Here is a 24,440-nt window from a genome sequence, read left to right on the forward strand (position 1 = left end):
AACCATTTCAGTTCCTAGAACTGCTTGTACAATTCTAATGCAAGCTCCTTTGTAAAGCCATGTGTTGCTGGATATTAAACATGCAATGATTTATCACTTGTAAAGTTTTCAACATTTTATATATTCAACAGGCCAGGCACTATAGAAAAGTATACTCTTAAAGCTGATGAGTTGCATATATTGAAAGAGAATCAGGAGCATATATGAAAATAAGCAGTATATCCTAGTGCATGTTAGTATAGCAAGAGTTAAATCACAAAAAAGTTTGTGCCTGTATATATATATATATATATATATATATATATATATATATATATATATATATATATATATATATATATATTTTTTTTTTCTTAGCAAGCTGGAAACCATCAAGGTCAAGTATGTAGGAAGAGGCTTACAGGTAGAACCCCCCTGCTGTCCAGGTGGTGAACGTGAGCGGAGGCTAGATATATTGGTGGCAGGAACTGGACGGGTTCAAGGTGGGGAGAGAGCCTGTCAGGTGAGCACAATAGATAAAATAGAGTGTTATACATATTAGGCTGGGGAATACTGGTGGAACTAATAAGAGGCAGGACCAAAGCAATGGGAAGTTGGGAGTTAGATAGGGGTGACAAATTAACTGAGTGAGGTAAACTTTTGATAATTACTGTAACAAAAGTAAGCTAGCCCTGTTGCTAATTGCTCAAGTCATCTGATTTGAGTCTGTACAGTGGTGTGAAAAACTATTTGCCCCCTTCCTGATTTCTTATTCTTTTGCATGTTTGTCACACAAAATGTTTCTGATCATCAAACACATTTAACCATTAGTCAAATATAACACAAGTAAACACAAAATGCAGTTTTTAAATGATGGTTTTTATTATTTAGGGGGAAAAAAAATCCAAACCTACATGGCCCTGTGTGAAAAAGTAATTGCCCCCTGATCCTAATAACTGGTTGGGCCACCCTTAGCAGCAATAACTGCAATCAAGCGTTTGAAATAACTTGCAATGAGTCTTTTACAGTGCTCTGGAGGAATTTTGGCCCACTCATCTTTGCAGAATTGTTGTAATTCAGCTTTATTTGAGGGTTTTCTAGCATGAACCGCCTTTTTAAGGTCATGCCATAGCATCTCAATTGGATTCAGGTCAGGACTTTGACTAGGCCACTCCAAAGTCTTCATTTTGTTTTTCTTCAGCCATTCAGAGGTGGATTTGCTGGTGTGTTTTGGGTCATTGTCCTGTTGCAGCACCCAAGATCGCTTCAGCTTGAGTTGACGAACAGATGGCCGGACATTCTCCTTCAGGATTTTTTGGTAGACAGTAGAATTCATGGTTCCATCTATCACAGCAAGCCTTCCAGGTCCTGAAGCAGCAAAACAACCCCAGACCATCACACTACCACCACCATATTTTACTGTTGGTATGATGTTCTTTTCTGAAATGCTGTGTTCCTTTTCGCCAGATGTAACGGACATTTGCCTTCCAAAAGTTCAACTTTTGTCTCATCAGTCCACAAGGTATTTTCCCAAAAGTCTTGGCAATCATTGAGATGTTTCTTAGCAAAATTGAGATGAGCCCTAATGTTCTTTTTGCTTAACAGTGGTTTGTGTCTTGGAAATCTGCCATGCAGGCCGTTTTTGCCCAGTCTCTTTCTTATGGTGGAGTCGTGAACACTGACCTTAATTGAGGCAAGTGAGGCCTGCAGTTCTTTAGACGTTGTCCTGGGGTCTTTTGTGACCTCTCGGGTGAGTCGCTCTCGCTCTTGAGGTAATTTTGGTCGGCCGGCCACTCCTGGGAAGGTTCACCACTGTTCCATGTTTTTGCCATTTGTGGATAATGGCTCTCACTGTGGTTCGCTGGAGTCCCAAAGCTTTAGAAATGGCTTTATAACCTTTACCAGACTGATAGATCTCAATTACTTCTGTTCTCATTTGTTCCTGAATTTCTTTGGATCTTGGCATGATGTCTAGCTTTTGAGGTGCTTTTGGTCTACTTCTCTATGTCAGGCAGCTCCTATTTAAGTGATTTCTTGATTGAATCAGGTGTGGCAGTAATCAGGCCTGGGGGTGGCTACGGAAATTGAACTCAGGTGTGATACACCACAGTTAGGTTATTTTTTTGCAAGGGGGCAATTCCTTTTTCACACAGGGCCATGTAGGTTTGGATTTTTTTTCTCCCTAAATAATAAAAACCATCATTTAAAAACTGCATTTTGTGTTTACTTGTGTTATATTTGACTAATGGTTAAATGTGTTTGATGATCAGAAACATTTTGTGTGACAAACATGCAAAAGAATAAGAAATCAGGAAGGGGGCAAATAGTTTTTCACACCACTGTATGTGCACTCTATAATAAAGCTTGCTGCCTATCCAGAGTCTCCAAGTGTCTTCTTTGGGCAAAGAGGTTCTTGGTGACCCCCAATGTGATTAGAAGAAGATATAAAAAAAATATTGGGACAAGACAAGACTTTTTCGGAGAGACGAGACAAGACTTTTACAGAGAGATAATTTCACGTCCCACGAGATGACTTTGTGCCAAGAGACGAATTGAAAAACCTAACATGTCTAAGCGGGGGCGGAAATAAAAGAAAAACAGTAGAAGAAGAAAAGACAAAGAGTAGAAAACAAAGTAGAATGCTGTAAAGAGGTTCAAAAACATTGGTGCAATACACATGCAGAGCGGGTTAAAGATTATGAAAGTACTAAAATTCGAAAGTCTCAAAAAACTGATAGTAAAGACTGCATTAGCACTGACAAACGGAAATTATTACTCAGTGAAACAATGGAACAGTGAAAAGAGATTGAATATATGGACACAGAGAGATTGTTTGGCTTTAAAGTTTTAGTGGGAGTCTTGTAGATCGTCTATTCAGTGTTGCCATCAGGGAAAAGTAGTATCCGCGAGAATTGACAGATTTCTTATTTGGTGAAAGTGAAACTCACAAACACTACAGGCAAAATATCTGAATCTACAATAATCTGTTCGCATACACATCATTCAATGCTCAAAACGTAGATTCACACGATTCAGGATCATACGCTATGAGAATTTGTGGTCCCGCAACAAATTAATTTCAAAGAACCCACAATTCAGCCAGGTTTATATTTATGATCACGGAAAAGCGATGCAACATAGCATCGAAAGAGTTAAACGATTGGTCGTATTAGAAATTCTACAGCCAATACAGTAATCCCTCCTCGATTGTGGGAGTTGCGTTTCAGACCCCCCCCCGCGACAGGTGAAAATCTGCAAAGTAGAAACCATGTGTTTGTATGGTTATTTTTATATATTTTAAGCCCTTATAAACTCTCCCAAACTGTTTATAAATATTGCCCGCACAGTTATACAGCATAAACCCTTTGTATTCTCTTAGTTATTAGGTAAGATTCATTGAAATTATGTATGTAAACACACTGTTTATATACAGTAAAACCTAAATATTTTAAAGATATCGAGTGTCTCCGATATAATATATGTTACAGCCATCACGATAGACAGGCCACCAGCAATAAATACGTACAATGCAAGAAAAACTGTACACAGTAAATATGTGTACAGTGACACTAAACGTACGTACATGTACTAAGTACTGTAAGTAAAAAATTAATTATGGTTACTCACCAACAATGACACAATGACTTGTCCGATAACGATGAGTTTAGTTTTACTGCCCAACAAAGGAGAGCGTTACAGCTCTTCTAAAGGAGCCTGTTCAGGCAACTGTGTAGCACCGCCATTGTTCCTTCTTCAATCCAAATCCCTAAAGCAGATTCCATCCAGACTACTGCCTTATTACATCCACTTACAACTCGTTTTGCACCCTGGTTAAAAGGACACTGTGGCCGTAGATCTTATATTCCTTTCCTACTTTTTAAATAAAAAGAATCGTAGCCTCATTGATGCCGTAATGGCGTCCTACAGCGGTGTAGCTTTTCCCTTCCTTCAACATATCCAAAACGTTTACCTTTTCGGCAATCGTTAACATCTTCTGTTGGCGCTTGGGCACGGCCCCTGAAGCAGTAGCAGGAGCAGATCGTTTTGGAGCCACAATGAAGGACTTGACTACGCACAAAGATAAACACAAAAGAGCACAAAGGTTAACTCTTTACACAGCGAAACACATTGATGCTGAATGAGCGAGACGAGACTTCCTGGCTAACGCCACAGAATCGAATTCAGCGCTCCGTTGCTGAGCCATTCAGCACACAGGAACTTAACTGCGTGCTCTGATTGGTTAGCTTCTCAGCCATCTGCCAATAGCGTCCGTTGTATGAAATCAACTGGGCAAACCATTGTCCACAGAACCCCCGAAGCAGTGAAAAATCTGCGTTATATATTTAGATATGCTTACATATACATAGCGATAGAGTGAAGCCGCGAAAGTCGAAGCGGAATATAGCGAGGGATTACTGTAATGGATAAAAATCCATACGTCCAAACGCAGATAACATTAGACAACAAAGGAGATCTTGATATGCCATTCATATTAAAACGTTTACAGTTTCCTGTTATAATAGCTTTTGCAAAAACAATTAACAAATCTCAGAGCCTAACATTCGAAAAAGTCCTTTTATTTAATAGAGAGAAAGAAATGAAATTCAAATCACGGGTAGTTATACAATGCATTGATACATATGTAACAGTTCCCATGAAAATAAAAATCTGTTTAAATTGTACATCTGCATCCCCATACGCGAGCAGCAAAACCACAAAGAGGCTAGTGTGTAGCGCAGGCCGGGAGGTTGGCAAACAAAGCGAGCGGAGGGCAAAGCCCCCAGTAATCATATGTGACAAAAAGCAATGTGTATCATATTCGGTTCTGAAGGTATCTGGTGCACGCTGACAGTTGTGTGTGTGTGTGTGTGTGTGTGTGTGTGTCTGTGTCTGTGCTGAACTTATTCAGTGTGTCTGAGCGTCTCTCCCACATGCAGCTGTGGCCTTGGTGTAAAGTCGTTTTTAAACCTTATCTTTTCACTGGGGCTGTGTGAATTGAAAGCAGCTTTTAAAAACTTATTTGTGTGTGAGCTTACACATAGCGGTGGAGCAGTACAAGTGTGTGTGTGTGTTGGGGTGAAACATGGAGACCTCATTGTAACGCAGTTCAATTATAATTTGCTGAAACTATATTGTACACATAAATTCTCAAATATCCAATATAAATGTCCAGAGCTCTGAACCGAATTTGGGTTAAAATGAGTTTGAATATGTATAATACTTGATAAAATGAAAATGTCTCCACTTTTGGTTATAAAAATAAATATAAATGTTTATAAATGTACAAAGCATCTTTCTTTCAGATCTTGATCAAGTCTGTTCTCTTGATAAGTATAAAAGGGAGACAGTTTATTTCAATTTCCTTTCTTTCCTTTCTTATTTCTAATGTGCGTGTGTGGGTGTATGAGGTTTTGGGCACTATTATGGTGGAGCTATTACACTGGAGTGTGTGGTGGTGCAGTGGTTAGCACTCTTGCCCAGCAATAGGAAATGAAGGTTCAAGCTTATTTATTGTTTGTGTTGAGTTGGTGTATTCTCTGTGGCTGCACAGTTTTCTTTGGGAGTGGTTTCCTACTATGGTATCATACTGCGTGGTTTCTTGATAGTTGGATTTGTCCTTGTTGCCGCAGAATCAGATCACCAATGGAGTCTACTTGATTTGGACTCCAGCACCGTATACTGCCGAGCTGGACGGTGTTTTGCTCCCCATTTGTAGACGTTAACACCAGCTAGAGTCATGAGAGTTTGTTTGATGTTCATTTATCTTGATTAGTCAAGTAAGTCAGAGTGGCACTTGCTCTTCTTCAGAGTTCATTTCTTTTTGTTTCCTTTGCTGCATTATTTCTAAACATAGTGTGTGAGTAAACTGATGTCTTAATGTTGGTGAATTAAGAGAGGGCAAACATAAGCCTAAGAGATAAAGAGTGTTTTAATGCTTTAAATACTAATAATTCTGGGGTGAGTTTAAATGTGTTAAAAACAGCTTGGGTGATTTTGTGTATGTTATATAGGGTGTTAAAGGGATCCATGTACATGCATTTAAAACAAGTATACTCATGTTTGAGAGTGTTTGTGTCAAAATATGTGGTGCTGTTTCAAAGGATGAGACGATTGATAAAAATGTGTGCAAGAATGGAAATATGTCTGTTTGAATTAATTTAATTAATTTAAAAAAAAAAACAAACATAGATTTTGCATTATAAAGACATTTTGATCTATTGATTTCTTTTCTCGTCCACTTCTTGTGTATTAAGTAATGTACACATTTTAAATGTGAAACAGAATGGAATGCTGGTGCTTGTATGACTATAAAGCTGATGAAAGGTTCACTTCTATAACTTGATGCTTTAATAAAACATTCCAGACATGTTTCTTAAGATTCTAAAGCCTAAGGTAGAAATGTATGTGGTACTTTAATTAGTAAAGAAAGGAAAAAAAATACAATACTTGGGATATGTATAAATAAAGAAACTCTTAAGCTTTTAGATAGAGATAGCAGATCACGTGGTGCTAATAGAGGGATTCCAAGATCATTTTTGCTAAGTTTCTGTAAAAAAGGAAAAATGTTGTTTTTAACACCGCACATATTTGAACACTGTCTTATAATTAGAGATATTTGAAAGGAAATGTGGAAACTAACTGTTTTGGTTTATTTTGACTTCATGTCTAAACTAATTAAGAATTTATCCATCCAGACTGTGGATTTCTTTCTTGACTTCTGCTTACTATGCCGACTATGAGATGTTCTCTGGAGGACACTGGTATACATTGCCATCCTTTTAGGAGACGGGTACAGTGACCATTGAGACAAATTTGTATTTTAGAATAATTGGCTGAAATATTTTTTGCTTTTTACTGGAACCTCCACAGAACATGGTTCTTTAACTAATAACCTCTACAACAATCTACCTTCTCTTTGCTTCTGTTTATTTTCCATTCTTGGACGTATTTGTATTCTTTGTGAGAGAACTGTAGCATTTGGCTCTTAAATTGTTATATTACTGGTATTGGTGACAGGGTCTCTATTACCCGTGCTCCACATTTCCTCTTAAATTATTATGATGGGGGGGGGGCATGATGGGTAATGGGTTGACTGTTACAGTAACAACATTAAATTTTGTAAGCCCCTTTTCAGTTATGTGCTAATAATATGAATATTATGGGACCATTACTGATAATTTGAGTATTATACCAATACTATTATGAGACCAATTTTTGTAACAATGTACTTGTTATGTGGGATATGTTTTCCATTGAGCAGTATTTGCCACAGCAGCCAAACTGGATACAGCTACAAATGAAAGGTTTTGTTTTTTTTTCATTTATTATTGAATATACAGGCAATAGCCAAATTGAGAGGAACACTGAACATTGTGCTTATCACATTCAGAATTCATTTTTATCATTAAAGACAAATTGGCCCAGACTAGCTGAACTGGACTGAAAGGAACCGCGAGCAATATATCTAATAAGGGGTACCCCAATGAATTAGGTCTGACACCTTATAAGACATTATTTTTGGGATCCAGAAGTAGCTACAGTCTTTACATTTGCAGGTGCAGATGCATGCCATTAGAAATCTCTCAGTCCCAAAAGATTTGTTTTAAAAAGGTCTAGTGAAAATTAAAGCATACAGGCCAAACAAGAACAGAGAAGAGTTAGAATATACCAATATAATTCAGCTTGTGGGGGTTAGAAGATCCTCCCATAGACTAGTGCTGGGCGGTTATGACCAAAATTCTATATCACGGTATTTTTCAAAATTATACCGGTTCCACAGTATTCAACGGTACTTTTTTTCCCCATACATGAGTGAATGTTAACTACATTTTCCACTGCAATTACTGCAGAAGACTGGCTAAGAATAACCTATTTCACTGTCATGAGCATTACACAAAAAAACACTTTAATGTGCACACAAGCACAAGTTTGCATGGCCTCATAATGAGATAGTTTTCAAGGGGGTGGCACTAATGAAGAGAAGGAATCGCATTGCATGACAGTTACAGTCAAAATATAGAACCTTTTTTACTGAACATATTTTGCAAACAACTTAAGCTAAAATTTTGACAACATATTGTCAATCATCCAAAGAGGCATTTAGAGTTAGTAAAATATCCAGAGGTGCTTGTCAAAAGTTGTATTGCACTGAACATGTCTTAGAAAAGGAATAAATAGTGAATATTTTTTGTAAACCAACTACACTTTCTGTTAATGTTAACAATCTCCGTCCACTGACTACGTTAAACTTTACCATCATTAAACTGCATAATATTTAAACTAATAAATAATAACAATAAAATAAATAATAGTGCAACTTCCAGTAATACTACTATTACTTAAAGACTTCAAGCCCAGGTGAATTACACAGTATTCACCAAATAAAAATAAAATAAAACAAGTGCAACTTGGTGAGACATCTTTATCAACTGAACCATCATTAAGGAAAATTGCATTAATATGGACCTTGCTTCAAGCTAAGCTATATACATAAGTAATAAAACTGCAACGTGCATTTATAATGCTATTTGTGGTATAGCCCTACGGAAGAGTATTAGGGCCACAGTGAAGGAGAAAAAAAAAAAAAAACTACAGTGCATCTGGAAAGTATTCACAGCACATCACTTTTTCCACATTTTGTTATATTACAGCCTTATTCCAAAATGGATTAAATTCATTTTTTTCCTCAGAATTCTACACACACACACACACACACACACACAACACCCCATAATGACAAGTGAAAAAAGTTTACTTGAGGTTTTTGCCAATTTGTTAAAAATAAAAAAAACTGAGAAATCACATGTACATGAACAAGGAATTCAATGGATGTTCTTCTCAGTGGGCTTTCTTTATTGCATGCATGCTGTCTCTGACATACCAAACCCCCAGTTCCTATCCTTCCTTTTTCTTTCTCCACATAACCAATCACCACACAATAAACGTCTTTGTGAAATTAAAACTAGTTATAAACTTAGCCCACGGAGTGTTCAGAACTTTAAAAATATCTTCGATATATATGTTCAATTATGCTATCTATTCAGGGTCGCGCCCATCCCAGCAAGTATTGTGTGCAAGGCAGGAGCAAATCCTGAATGAGTCGCCAGCACATCGCAGGGTGAATACGAGCAACACATACACTTGCAGAGTTAATATAGCATAACAAAACCCCACATCCTACATGACTTTGAAAGGAAACTGAAGCACGCCGAGTAAACCCACCAGAAAAACATGCAAATTCAAGGCAGGGTACACCCGAGATACCCTTGTTAAGAGGCAGCAGTGCAACCTCCACCTTCTCGTCATAAGCATCGAGATTAAAATGGAAATGTTGAGAATAAAGTCAAGATATCGTCACACTATTACACAGTACCCAGGTACATTACACTGTACTGAAAACAAATAAAACAAGTACAACTTGGCTTGCACTATTATCCAGTAGTATAGAAACAGTATTTACACATTTGAACAGAATGGTTTTAAAACGTCGGATGTGAACCAAAGTATCTCCAGGCAATGGACGCGACTCCTTTTTTTGGTAAAGCTTCTTCTGTGTCATCATGTTCAACTTTCAGAATGTTCTCTGTCCATTTTCACCGTGCAGTACCTACACTACCACTATCTATTTAGCGGTGTAGCAGTGAAAAAGAGCCCCCACGCAACACCTCTGTGATTAACGGTGTAGCAGTGAAAAAGGTCCCCACTTGAAGAGTTTCCTGCTGCACCACGTTCCGAACGTTGTTTAGGCAATTTAAACCGGTGTTGCGGTATAAGAAAAAATGCATATCATAACAAAAATAAAAAATGGTTTTCGGTATGAACCGGTATACCGCTCAGCACTAATCTATATTTTTTTCATGCCATGTATACTTTGTTAGTACATTGTATTACTGTCTACAGCAATTGAGATATGCAAGTTAGAAATTCCTTGTACTGTATAAAAATGACAATTTTGACTTGAAAACGCTTTCAAAAAGCAAGAACTAAATTGAAAACCAGATGCAAATGACAAAAGCTGAAGTTTCTCCAAGAGGCTGAAAAATATCAGGTATATAGGATGGATGGAGCTCAGAATATAGTCTTAGTGATACTTTTTTAGTTTGGGGGTATTTGATCTAGATTCTACGCGGTAGAAAAATGCCTAGTGCACATTTCATAATAAAAAGGTAAATGTAATGGAATTCTACTTTGCCTAATAAATATAATACAGTATATTGATCCTAATTACATATAAGAGAACATGTGTTCTGGTGTAAAAGCAAAATTGAAAAACTATTTCCCTTTTGATTTTATCAACATGAAAAAAAATGTAAAAATCAATAATCAAACTACATTTAGATATTATGCTGCAATTTAGGACAAGACACTAAGTTTAAGTTTTTTTTGTGTTCCCCTTTTGAGTCACCTATGAAAACAATTACATATCAGGTTTACTTACTTGTCTGAGCCCAGCCAAGTGTGGAAATTTGTTCCTGCTCCTGGTTTTCAGAGACAGCTGAGAACCCATTACCTTCCTCTGCTGGACGAATGCTCTGGAGGTTAGAGACAGCAGAGTCTTGATTACATGGGTCACCACGGTTAGCAATGGATTCTTGGCCACAAACCTCCAAGGTAATGTAGACAAATTCTTCATCATCATTTTCTTTGTTGTAATATTTTTCACCAAGAGAAGCACACAGCTTATTATTTTCTTCACTGTGTCCAGAACTAAGCCCACCTAAACTGTTGACAAATCCAGGCTGTGAAGATGCTTGAAAAGAGTCAGAGCTATCTCCTTCTGTGAAAACTGTTTCAGTATGTGACACTCCTTCAGCTATTAGGATGGCATCTTCCTCTATATCTGTAACAAATAAATGACACATTTGCATAAATATTAGGGAAATAAAACACTTTTACTCTTTACTTGCAAATAACAAAGACTCAATAATTTATGGGAAAAAATGTAAACCAGTTACAACAGGATTAAGAAAGCTGATGGTATAGTGGTTATTATTACTTTAACTTCAATATATAAGTGAGAATATAACATAGAAAAACCCAGGAGAGTTTTTGATGTTTTGCGTTGTATATTTACAAATGATTCTCATGGTTGCTGATTGCAACACTACACCATTTAGGAGGTAGTGGGGTCATTTTACACAACTGTTTCAGCTCATTTAAACTCCTGCAATGACTAGCAAGAATGGCTTGCGTCACATCACAGCTTCAAAAAATAGTTTCTCTTGACTTCTATGTCTAGAATTTCTTTGGTTGAATCAGCTTGGTCGCTGAATTACTCCTGTGTTTTGGCATCTTTGCAATGCTGTATGAGCTTCAGATCAGAGATAGCGGACATTCTTCAACAGAAATTCCTTAAAGAATATGAAATTCACTATTTCATAAATAACTGCAAGATGTCCAGTGGCAGCAAAGAATTCATACACTAGCAAACAAATTCTCCTTCCACTGCTTTCATAGTGTATAAGAAGTTAGTGTGTTTGCAGGCAGTGTTTTTTCCATTATTTCTTCTTTCAAAAAGATCAGCTTTTGTCTCATTGGTTCCTATAGTGTTGAGACACATTCAGGTGCTCTTTATAAAACTAGAGAGGGGCAGCATATTCTTCTGATTTCTGGAGAGCAGCAGTTTCCTATGCAGTAACCTCACATGGAACACACTTTTGTTCAGTGTTTGAAATACTGAGAACTCATAAACTGATGTCAACTTCAAGAAATATTGATAGTTTATTAGCTATCACAATAGGCTTCTTTCTCAATTCCTTAACCATTGTAACATGTGCTCTTTCTGCAGACTCACCTTTAATTCAATTTTTCCCATACTTTACACTGAATACATACATACATAAAAAAATAATTTTCCTTAAACCAGTTCAGGGTTCAGGAAACTGAAGCTCATCCCAGCATCACTGGCACAGCCCGGAAAACAAACTTTAGACAGGATAAAAACCACAGGGCACTCAATGGGAATATAAGAGATTCTAGAGTAAACCTGCAAAGACACCTGAAGAACATGCCCTGAATATTTATTACAGTTTGTTTAACAATGAAGACAATGTACAACTGTGTATGTTCCAGTTTTAAAAAAATATATATCTTTATCAGTTATTACGACCAGAATGAAGATAAGATCTCACTTAAGAAACCATGTATGAACAAATCTAAAAGTTTCCAAAGGATTCAAAAGTTTTCCACATACAGTAACTGTATTTCATAAAATAGTGAAATCACATTCATATCATCCCAAGTTCACTGCAAAGAAACATACAGATTTAACACACTTATATTGCATATGTTTCTTACCTTTCCTTTACTTTTTTGCACCTACAGGAGCAAAACAGGTAAGTCACTTGGAGTTTTTCACTGATTAAAGTTAAATAAGATTCTTGCATATCATACTGCCAGAAAATGGCTATGCCTTGCATATTTATGAGATATGCATTACAAATTTCATAATACTCTGTACCTGTGACAATATTACTACTACTACCCATGCAGTTATCCTTTGACAGTTGTTTTATTCTTCTTTCAACTAATTATTATTTCATATGTCCCAAGACACAAGAACAAAACAAATTGTCTTAATTAAAGTCAACAGTTAGTTTTGCAGAATGAGGACACAGTAACTAAGATATAATGGCATTTTAACAACTTGTGGGTCACAGGTAATCAATTCCATCAAAAAGGCATGGACCACCACTTGGAGCACACTAATCATTAACAAGGTAGACATAAAACTGCACTCAAACTACGGGAATTAATAATAATCGACTGACACAACATATAAACATTTAGGATAAAACAGGAATCCAGAGAAGCTGGTGAACATTCACAATTTAGATCAACAGGACTGAGAGTCAAACACTGAAGCCTAGAGACAAAAATGCTAAACACGGTTTCCAAATATTTCCACATTACCTGGAACCTTCCATTTGTCCTTTCTCCCATTTAGTATAGTTATATAGGGTCATTATTGCCATGCGTACATAGTACTGGGAAATTCTTACTTGTATTTGCTAAATCAGTGCATTCAGACTCGTAAAAGGCCAGTTTAGATTTGCTAATCAGCATTATATTATTTACATTGCTTTATATATGCGTGGGAAACAACATTGTGATGTTGTCAAAATTGTAAATATACAATCACACATATATTGTAGATAAATGCATGCAATGTATAAAGCTCAAAGAAATTAAAATGAAAATATTTGCATTTCCCTACTTTTAAAATCATTACTACTCAGAAAGTTTTCTCTTAACATTAAACATATGAAATTAAATAAAATTTGTAGAAAATATCAGAAAAACGTTTAAAAGGTTTTCTTGGTAACATAACATTCCAACACCTGGCTAATGCATTTCAGAGATCCAGAGGCCCAGAGCCTATTAGCCCAACACTGGGTGAAAGGCAAGATTCCAAGAGAATCAATGCATTGCAGAGACTGCAAATTTAACAGCTTCATATATATATATTTTTTTTTATTTACACAAAAATATTACATAAATTAAGCAATAGTAATCTATTTTTTCATAGGCAAGACTGGCTGGCTTGGACTAGCACTTGGACAGAATTTCTAGAGCAGAATTTTCTCAAAAAGACTATTTCCCATCAGGGATTAATGAAAGTATATCAAATCCAAAATTAAAGAAGTTCATTAATAAATAAAGAACCTACCTCTTTAAGATCTAAATATTGTTCATTGTTCATATATATCTCATCTAAAATTGTCTAAAACGTACCCAGGGCTGGGATGCAACCCATAAGAAATGTCATTAAGTGTCAATTCTGCTAAATCATGTTTTGGGAATGTCCTACACTTAAAACATCTTAGGTAAAAGTATATGCACACGTCTGTGATTTTATAGCCAAGGTTAATGCCTTAAAAGGAATAGTTGGAATAAAAGCATGCTATGAAAACGCTCATTAATCTAATTCTAAAGTAAGCATGTCAGCCCTGTGGCTAACTTTTTTAAAATTGTGATTTATCCTATAAACATATATAAAAAATTTAGAAGGGGTTTTCTTGTGTAATATAGCTCTTACAGTCAGAAAGTGGTGGAGTACCAAGTTTCACAGACTGTCACAGGTGCATACTACTGCACTAGCTATGTTCTTTTCATTTGATTGAATTAATATAATTACTTACTATTTCGCTGACACCTTTATACATAGTCACTTACAACATACGAGAGATACATTTGGTTACATTTCTTTTATTTTTCCCAGTGGCAGCAAAGGGAGATGAAGTGACTTGCTCATGTTCAAATGGTGTCAGCAGGATTTGAACCCACCACCTTGGGGTTTTAATTCCAAATGCCACACTGCCTGCAGGACTATGGTTTGTTATTATGTTCTCTTCATAAAATAAAAACACATACACTATGATATTTTGCATTTTACTCAAAAACTGTCTATTTTCTGAAGATGCAGTTAATGAGCTTTTCAGAACAGGGGGCCAGTCCATTACAGGGGACACTCATTCTCACATCCTAACATTGGACCAATTTAGAGTAACCAAATTAGCATACGTGTCTTTGGAATGTGGGAGGAAAGCCAAAACACTATATAAATGTAATTTATTTTTATATTATTATTATTAGTACTGATGCTGAGAAAATAAGAAGCAACACACTGACAGATACAAGCAATATCTGTACCTGTGCTGCTCAAGTATACAATAGAGTACATCAGTGCTTTTACTGGAATGTAAAACAAGTACCTTCTTATTCTTCTTTCGGCTCAGTTGAAGATTTTCCATCATATGCACTATATTATACTTAGTAAATAATACACAGTATATGACAAGTTTTAATTTAACTTGCCAGCATCAAATAAAAACAATTATTCATCAGACAAATCAATCACTTTATCCAATACAGCTTAAGAGTGGCATGCCTATAACTTGCAAAACTTGCAATATTGGAGTGCAAGTGTTTTTTTTTTATTTTTTTATATACATGCCAAATTACTTTGATTCCACGTGATACTTTCCCACCTGACAAATCAGACTGTTTATCTGCTTATTCTCAAATACCAGCAAACAATCGTCCGGGATTTGCAAATTTTCCAAGAAACCATTTAACAAGAGTTCCACTGCTACTGCTTACACTCCCAAATTGTGGATCTTCTGAAACAACTTCTAAGATTAGCACGCTTTCCAGGACACTATTTAATAATAATTCCACTGCTATTACTTATCTACCTAAAACTAGATATGACTCTCAATTCGGACTAAGGGACATAAACACACAAATAAATAATTGTCAATTCATCTGCCTAGCATACGCAGACTGACTGAATGAACTACCCCGATATCCCACCCAGGACTGGCTGCTACTCCCCAGTCTGTGGACCCGGAAAAGGCACAAATGACTGGACAAACTGAAGGCATTTCTGCATACTATTACCCCTAGTCGTGTCGTCATTTAAAAAGACCCGTCTATTCATTTTCTAAACGTGACGAAATCACAACAGCTTTAAACTGGATGGTTTCCAGATTTGAGTGACGTTTATTTTTGGGTCAGTATATCGACGACAAACAAGTATCTGCAAGTTGTTGTCAATTCCACCCTCGAGGCCTACCCCCTCCCCCCCTTACCTCTTCCTCCGGCCTCCTCAATCGGTCGAGGTGGTGCGATCGTCTGATCAGGAGGGTCTTGATGTTCGCGCACTGCACTGACTTCACACTGGGCGATCTCCAGTTGCAGTTTGAGACTTTTTATTTCTTTATCTTTCAAGGAACTTTCGAGTTGCACCTCGGCAAACCGCTGATCAGCAAGCCACGCAAACTGGGAGACGACGATGCCCACTGCTGACCGGACGGCCGCCTCGATGATTCGAGATAAACACGTCTCAGTCTCAGAGCCGATTCTCAAAAACTTGCCCAGGTGCGTTGCTTTCTGCGACTGCAAATTACAAATTTCTCTTTCCACCAAGTCTGAAATGTTACTAATGATGCCTCGGGAAGTTGCTTTCACCTCCCTCTCTATGGTAGAAGAGAGGCGATCTTTAAAAGCACCACAACCCATCCCACGCTCCATCTTCTCTGCGGCTGGCTTCTTTTTAGGAAGTTCAAGCATCGTGTTTCCATCGACTTTATCCATCTTCAAGACGAGCAGGACAACTGGCAAATTGAATTCTCAGCTTCTGCGAACAGTTACCTAATGATACGCCTCATCCAATACAGCGCAAGAATAGCACGAGATTCCATTTAGCAAACAAATATGCAGCCTTTTAACTAACAACGTGCAAAATAACTTTCGTTTTCAAAACAACTGCTCAAAACTGAGCCGCCATGATTTAAAAAGTATGCAGCTTGCCTTTACCGTCCGCCAATGATCACTGTTGTTTCACGTGGTCCAGCCAAGCTTTGAACACGACAACAGATGCGTGTGAGCAGTGAAGAACTCACGCCTTCGTCAACTTCCTGCGACGGAATGCTGGAGAGACTGAATCAAAATAAAAGACCCCCGTGTCAGCCCGCGTGATTAAAAAAATGGCGCCTAAGCGGAACAGAGCGCAGCGTTTGCAACAGGGGAGCGATGTGATGAGCGGATGAAATTTAGTTTTGATAGTATGTTGTACAAAGCCACGTTAGACTGTTATAATGATGTTATTATTTATTATTCGCATCTGCTAAGATTATTAAAATAAATCGATCAGCGCCACACTGAAGTGAACACGCCCTTGCAACACTTCAACCTGTTCAGTTTAATAGCTGGTGATGTTGTGGTGGCTTTACTTTGTTAAAACATCTGTGTGCCCCCATTGTTCACAAAGTAAGTATATCACCAGCTCTGCATTGTGTATTAGTATAGAATACGTGTGGTTTTGTGGAACTTACGTTGTTACGGTATCCAGGAATGGCTCCTGCTTCATGTCCGATACCAGCCAGCTGCGGCATCCAGCGACCAGTAATCACCCAACCATCTGAACATTATTTAAACCTGCTTAATCCAACTAAGATTTTGTTTTTTGATGGAGGGGGATTAAAAATGTTGTTTTAAACACGCACGTGCAAACGTTGATTTACACGATTGTGCAGAATAAGCATACTAGGTCACTGGATGTGAAATCTATAGGGGCCTCGCGACTAACCATCTCCGATTCCCATCATACTTTATGGAAATAAACTATTGTGGCAATTTTTAGGCTTGCATGTCCATTAGTTTCTGAGATAGGAAGCTTTTTAAAAGGGGACTTGATTGAATTTTTTCTGTAAAAATGAGAGAGTGCTACAAAAAACATGAAATGACAAATATGCCTTAAGTCATAACTGTTAAATCGCTAATGCTAGATGCATTCAATTTTCTTTAATGTTACATGCCTTTAACGTCAAAAATAGCTGGTCCACAGCTGCAAATTTGCCAATATATGAGTTGCTGAAAACTGTATAAATATTACTTTTGTGTTGTACGCTGATTGCGGCTGCTCCTTCACCACCTGAGGCCACAGGTCTGCCACGCCCTCGAGCCTCTGCAGTTCGCATACCAGGAGAAGGTGGGAGCAGAGGATGCCATCATCTGTATGCTACACCGATCCCTCTCCCACTTGGACAGAGGCAGTGATGCTGTAAGAATTATGTTTCTGGACTTCTCTAGCGCCTTCAGCACCATCCAACCTCTGCTCCTTAGGGACAAGCTAAAAGAGATGGGAGTAGATTCATACCTGGTGGCATGGATCGTGGACTATCTTACAGACAGACCTCAGTATGTGCATCTCGGGAACTGCAGGTCTGACATTGTGGTGAGCAGGGGTCTGTACTTTCTCCGGTCCTGTTCAGCCTGTATACAACCCCAATTCCAATGAAGTTGGGACGTTGTGTAAAACGTAAATAAAAACAGAATACAATGATTTGCAAATCCTTTTCAACCTATATTGAATTGAATACACTACGAAGACAAGATATCTAATGTTCAAACTGATAAACATTATGGTTGTTTTGTAGATCTTCACTCATTTTGAATTTGATGCCTGCAACACGTTCCAAAAAAGCTGGGACGGGGCAGCAAAAGACTGGGAAAGTTGAGGAATGTTCAAAAAATACCTGTTTTGAACATTCCACAGGTGAACAGGTTAATTGGAAACAGGTGTTTGTCATGATTGGGTATAAAAGGAGCATCTCCAAAAGGCTCAGTCGTTCACAAGCAAGGATGGGGCGAGGTTCACCACTTCGTGAACAACTGTGTGGGCAAATAGTCCAGCAGTTTAAGAACAACGTTTCTCAACGTACAATTGCAAGGAATCTAGGGATTTCATCATCTACTGTCCATAATATCATCAAAAGATTCAGAGAATCTGGAGAAATCTCTGTACGTAAGCGGCAAGGCCAAATACCAACACTGGATTCCCATGACCTTCGATCCCTCAGGCGGCACTGCATTAAAAACTGACATCATTCTGTAAAGGATATTACCACGAGGGCTCAGGAATACTTCAGAAAACCATTGTCAGTTAACACAGTTCGTCACTACATCTAAAAGTGCAAGTTAAAACTCTACCATGCAAAGCGAAAGCCATATATCAACAACACCCAGAAACGCCGCCGGCTTCTCTGGGCCCGAGCTCATCTGAGATGGACTGACGCAAAGTGGAAAAGTGTGCTGTGGTCTGACGAGTCCACATTTCAAATTGTCTTTGGAAATCATGGACGTCGTGTCCTCTGAGCCAAAGAGGAAAAGGACCATCCGGATTGTTATCAGTGCAAAGTTCAAAAGCCAGCATCTGTGATAGTATGGGGGTGTGTTAATGCCCATGGCATGGGTAACTTGCACATCTGTGAAGGCACCATTAATGCTGAAAGGTACATACAGGTTTTGGAGCAACATATGCTGCCATCCAAGCAAAGTCTTTTGCAGGGACGTCCCTGCTTATTTCAGCAGAACAATGCAAAGCCACTTTCTGCATGTGTTACAGCAGTGTGGCTTAGTAGTAAATGAGTGCAGGTACTAGACTGGCCTGCCTGCAGTCCAGACCTGTCTCCCATTGAAAATGTGTGGCACATTATGAAGTGCAAAATACGGCAACGGAGACCCCAGACTGTTGAGCAACTGAAGTTGTACATCAAGCAAGAATGGGAAAGAATTCCACCTACACAGCTTCAACAATTAGTGTCCTCAGTTCCCAAACGCTTATTGAGTGTTGTTAAAAGGAAAGGTGATATAACACAGTGGTAAACATGCCCATGTTCCAGCTTTTTTGGAACGTGTTGCAGGCATCAAATTCAAAACGATTGAAGATTTACAAAACAACCATAAAGTTTATCAGTTTGAACATTCAATATCTTGTCTTTGTAGTGTATTCAATTGAATATAGGTTGAAAAGGATTTGCAAATCATTGTATTCTGTTTTTATTTTCATTTTACACAACGTCCCAACTTCATTGGAATTGGGGTTGTACATCAGATTTCCAATACAACTCGGATTCCTGCCACGTGCAAGAGTTCGCTGATGACACTGCTATCATGGGCTGCATCAGGAGTGGGCAGGAGGAGGAGTATAGGAACCTAATGAAGGACTTTGTTAAATGGTGCGACACAAACCACTTACACCTGAACACCAGCAAAACCAAGGAGCTGGTGGTGGATTTTAGGAGATCCAGGCCCCTTCTGGGCCCTGTGATTATCAGGGGCGACTGTGTGCAGAGGGTACAGACCTATAAATACCTGGGAGTTCAGCTGGATGATAAATTGGACTGGACTGCCAATACTGATGCTCTGTGCAAGAGAGGACAGAGCCGACTATACTTCCTTAGAAGACTGGCGTCCTTCAACATCTGCAATAAGATGCTGTAGATGTTCTATCAGATGGTTGTGGCGAGCGCCCAATTCTACGCGGTATAATGCAAACATTAACATTATACACAGTTATCTGTTTTACCTGCATTTTTATCACTCTTTAATTAATATTGTTTTTATCAGTATGCTGATGGAGTATGTGAATTTCCCCTTGGGATTAATAAAGTATCTATCTATCTATCTATCTAGTAGAGCAACTTTGCCTTCCTGTATTACAGTTCTTTCAAATATGGTATTACTCGTAGCATAGTTCTTCTTTAGCAAGTAGGTGCACATCTGAAATCAAACCTTTTGATTCATAAGATATTAAGAATTAATAAAATGTTCAAATTCATATTGGTCATGTTTGACAAAGTCTGCCATAAAATAAATTACACCACTTGAAAGAGATTGTTTTTATTAGTAAATGCACAAAATATGAAGTTGGGACCTTGAACCAAACTATATTTACTAAACATCCCATGTTAGACTACAAAGGAAAATGCAAAGAACAGAAGCTTACTACTTATAATCACAGACCTATGTGACACAATTATAAAAATGTATAAGTAAATTCATGTATTTTATGTCAACACTTTAATTCTGTTAAACCTAGTTCTGCAATTTAAACAAACTGCAAACAAATAGCGCCAACTTTAAGAGTTTAAACATTGCACAGATGTCCTTTCCCACATCATCTGGAAGTTTATACTGCCTCCCTGTTGATGTAAGCAGTGCATTAGTGTTCTCCAGGATATGCAAAAAAGAGATCCAAAAGATATATTTTCGTTTCAGCAAACTAATCCTTAGAGAGACCATGAGGATGCATACTACAAAAGTATTGGGACACCTGACCATTACACCAACAGGGACTTTAAAAACATTGCATTCAAATACATAGACATCAATATGGCAATGCCCCCCTTTTGCAGCTATAACAGCTTCCACTCTTCTTGGAAGGCTTTCCACAAGAATTTGGAATGTATCTGTGGGAATTTGTGCTCATTCATTCTGTAAAGCATTTAGGAGGTCAGGCACTGATGTTGGACAAGAAGGCCTGGCTCGTAATCTCCATTTCAGTTGATCCCAAAGGTGTTTGATGGGGATGAGGTCAGGACTTTGTGTGGGCCAGTCAAGTTCTTCCACACCAAACTCATCCAACCATATCTTTATGGACTTTGCTTTGAGAACTGGGGCACAGCCATGCTGGAATTGAAAAGGGCATTTCCCAAAATGTATCTACAAAGTTGGAAGCATATCGTTGTCCAAAATATCGTGGTATGCTGAAGCATTAAGATGGCTGGGGTGGTTCAGGGATCCTTACCTGGCTAGGGGGGCCAATATAATGGAAGAATGGGGAAGACCGCACATAATCTCTTGCTGCTGAAGGAGTGCCATAACATGAGTAATGCCTATATAAATTTGAAAGATCTGGAATAGTTTTGTGTGGAGATATAGAGGGCCAAAGTTCCTCTAAAGCTCAAAATTAATTTTTATACTATATTCAGCAAGCTGTAAACTGGCAAATGTGTTACTGTGGATCAACTGTTACAGATGTTAAAGACATCTAATACCAAATAACAATCCCTGAAAAATTCATGCATTTAGCATTGACAGTTTAAAAGTTGTGACTTATGGAAAATTGTAATTTTCTTTTAAAGGCCTCCATATATCAGAATCTAATGAAGCTAGAAGTTTAAAATTTTGCACACTAGTTGTTGGGTATAGTGACATTATTCTCAGCAAGTATGAATCAAATTGGAGATGGTCAATCGGGAACATTTTCAAAAATCTGTTGATTAGACACTGATTGACTCTACTAACTTTTAATACTGTAGTTCCATTTGGTATGGGAAGCTTAGTTTTTAGAGGCTGTAAACTTCTAATAATAATAATAATCTAATCTTCTAATAATTTAATAATCTTGCCCAATTCAGGTTTGCAGTTAACTAGTCTGCCCATAGCACCAGACACAAGGTGTTGTGATTTGGTAGTCCCAAAAGCAAAGAAGTCCCAAAAATACTTTCAGAAGATACCCTCTGGGGGGAATTTTTTTTAACAAAGATGCTCTGTAGCACCAGAGGCTCCTTAGAGAACAATGTAATTACTGGAGAAGGCAAGACAATCCAGAGCAACTAAAGTCCAAATACCAAATCCAATGGTGAAGTCAAAAACAGAGCACAGATTCAAAAATCAAGGAAATCACAAAGGAAAAAGCACAATTAAACAAAGGAAACACTCAATTCCCTAGTGCTAGATAAACCACCAGGAACTATGGAAAGCCCTCTATATGGGGTGGAGGGCAGTTTTTGACAGTGATTGACAGCTGGCCCCACCCCTTGGAGAACCACCCACAACACTCATGGGACATAATCAAATAAACACAAAAAGTAATGTACAAAATAAACAAAAGAAACCTTAATAAAATAAATACAAATAAATGGTACAAAAGTACACAAAACAGACAAGAAAAACAACTCTGAACCCCAGCCAGGAGAGGAATACTAGCTGAAACAACTAAAAGGTGATGAAAATGCTTTAAAACAATAAAATCAACTGTAGGTAAGAAAAAAAGATTAGAAAAAACATAATATGTTAGAGGGTGGCACGGTGGCACAGTGGCACAGTGGTAGCGCTGCTGCCTCGCAGTAAGTAGGCCTGGGTTCGTTTCCTGGGTCCTCCCTGCATGGAGTTTGCATATTCTACCCGTGTCTGCATGGGTTTCCTCCGAGTGCTCTGATTTCCTCCCTCAGTCCAAAGACATGCAGGTTAGGTGCATTGGCAATCCTAAAATTGTCCCTGGTGTGTGTGTGTGTGTGTGCCCTGTGGTGGGCTGGCGCCCTGCCTGAGGTTTGTTCCTGCCTTGAGCCCTGTGCTAGCTGGGATTGAGTCCGGCAGACTCTCGTGACCCTGTGTTAGCATACAGCGGGTTGGACAATGACTGACTGACTGATACTATGTTAGAGTAAAAGGATAAAAAAGAAAAGGCAAAAGCAACACACAGCTAACAGCCAAAATACATCTTTAGTTGAAAGAAAAAAAAAGACTTTAAACTGCAAAGTTAAGCTAGACTATCAAGTGAATAAAAGTAAGTTTTTAACCCACTACAGCAAAGGCTGTATAGTTGTACAGCTTCAGGTGTGTGTTTAGAACTGATTGTAATTATTGCTTTGAGAATCTGAGAGACATGTTGGATGAGAAGAGACAGAGGAGAACAGCAAGAATGGCTGAAGCAGACCCACGTAAGGCTTTGAACACAAGCAAAACCTTAAAATCCACCCTGTATTTCACAGGGAGCCAATGAAGAGAAGCTAACACAGGTGAAATGAGCTGTCTTTTTAAGTGCCAGTCAGGACTCTTGCAGCAGGATTTTGAAATGGGTGTACTTGGGACAGAGTTGAGTGGAAAGCACCAGTATAGAGGGAATTATAGTAGTCTGGATTAAACAACAGCATGAATAAGCTTTTTCAGATCATTAAAAGATAGAAATAGTTTAACTTTTGAGATGGCTCTAAGCTCAAAAAAGATTTGTGAAACTCCAGTGAGTTAATGATTTTAAAAAGGACTCTTCCTGCATACAGCAACACAGGCAAAGTTCAGGTTTTCTTGATCTGTCAGTATCCCGATAAGTAGCCTGTTATCCATTAAACATTTATGTTTTTGTCTACATATTAGGAACCTCTCTCCACTCCCAGCTTCAACTCATCTGAATGTGGCATAGTGGTTCCTTTTGTCTTGGACTCTGGAATTCTTCCAATGCCAGGGTATAGCCCAATGGAAGCACTCCCAGGTCAATCGGAAGTCATACAAATTAGATATTAATAATCCCAAAAGCTCCTCCTGGTGCCACCCATGGAACTCAACCAGGCTGCCCCATGGGACTACAACTCCCATTATACATGCAGGAATCCTGGTCTGTATATGCTGTCATCTAGCGTATTGGGGGAGCCACTGCTCTGAATGCAACATCTCCCCCTGTTCCTCAATTCCATTGACAACCCAGCTGGGTAATGAATCATGCTCTATCCCAGTCGGGATGCCATCCCATGCTTGCCATCTGTTACAATGTACTTTCAATATATCATTAAGTTACAAGAAACAGACTTAAGTGTACATAAGAAAAGATGAGTTTTGAGGAGAGACTTTGGGAAATTAGGATCAGTGCAGTTGTAACAGAAGAATGAAATTAGAGCATACAGTTTAACCATATAGGTGAAATATGCTAAAATACTAGTAAGATGTGAGTGAGTCGTAGGAAGAGAGTATCAGAGAAATTGAGACATAGCATTCACCAGCATTTGTAAATAAATCTTTGAATTGGTGAGAAGGCTTGCATCAGAAGATTCTAATCTTTGCTGTTAGACATTTCCTAGCCCACAATACACATTGCATCCCTCTATGTCTATGACTTTTCGGTATTCAGCGACTAATTAGTTTGCTGTTTGATTAAAGGAAAATATGATCAAACAGCATTGTTAGGAAAATCATTTACCCAAATTTGTAAGGGAATAAAATAAGTAAAGTAAGCTTCTTCTTTCACATTTGATTTCTGTGGCCGTGTCTCTATTCTGTGGCCAGGGGCTTCTAGGAAGTCCTTTGCCATTTTAGTTCATCATAGGGAGCTTGGTAAAGATGCTGGTGCCATCTGGCCAAAAACGATTTCTCATTGTCTACATGTGAAGGCAGATTTG

General features: G+C 38.2%; 1 protein-coding gene across 1 annotated transcript in view; it reads right to left on the bottom strand.

Moving 5' to 3' along the window:
• The window catches only part of LOC120537026 (zinc finger and SCAN domain-containing protein 2-like), a 43,633-nt gene extending 27,242 nt beyond the window's left edge, over window positions 1-16,391 (bottom strand). Inside the window, exons 1-2 of the mRNA XM_039765624.1 lie at window positions 15,573-16,391; window positions 10,418-10,819 (exon numbers count right to left, since the gene is read on the bottom strand). Coding sequence (XP_039621558.1) covers window positions 10,418-10,819; window positions 15,573-16,077 — 907 coding nt within the window. The 5' untranslated portion in view covers window positions 16,078-16,391. The remainder of the gene's footprint in view (window positions 1-10,417; window positions 10,820-15,572) is intronic.
• Between the last annotated feature and the right edge of the window lie 8,049 nt (window positions 16,392-24,440).

This window comes from Polypterus senegalus, chromosome 10, assembly GCF_016835505.1.
Source record: "Polypterus senegalus isolate Bchr_013 chromosome 10, ASM1683550v1, whole genome shotgun sequence".
NCBI classification, from domain to species: domain Eukaryota; kingdom Metazoa; phylum Chordata; class Cladistia; order Polypteriformes; family Polypteridae; genus Polypterus; species Polypterus senegalus.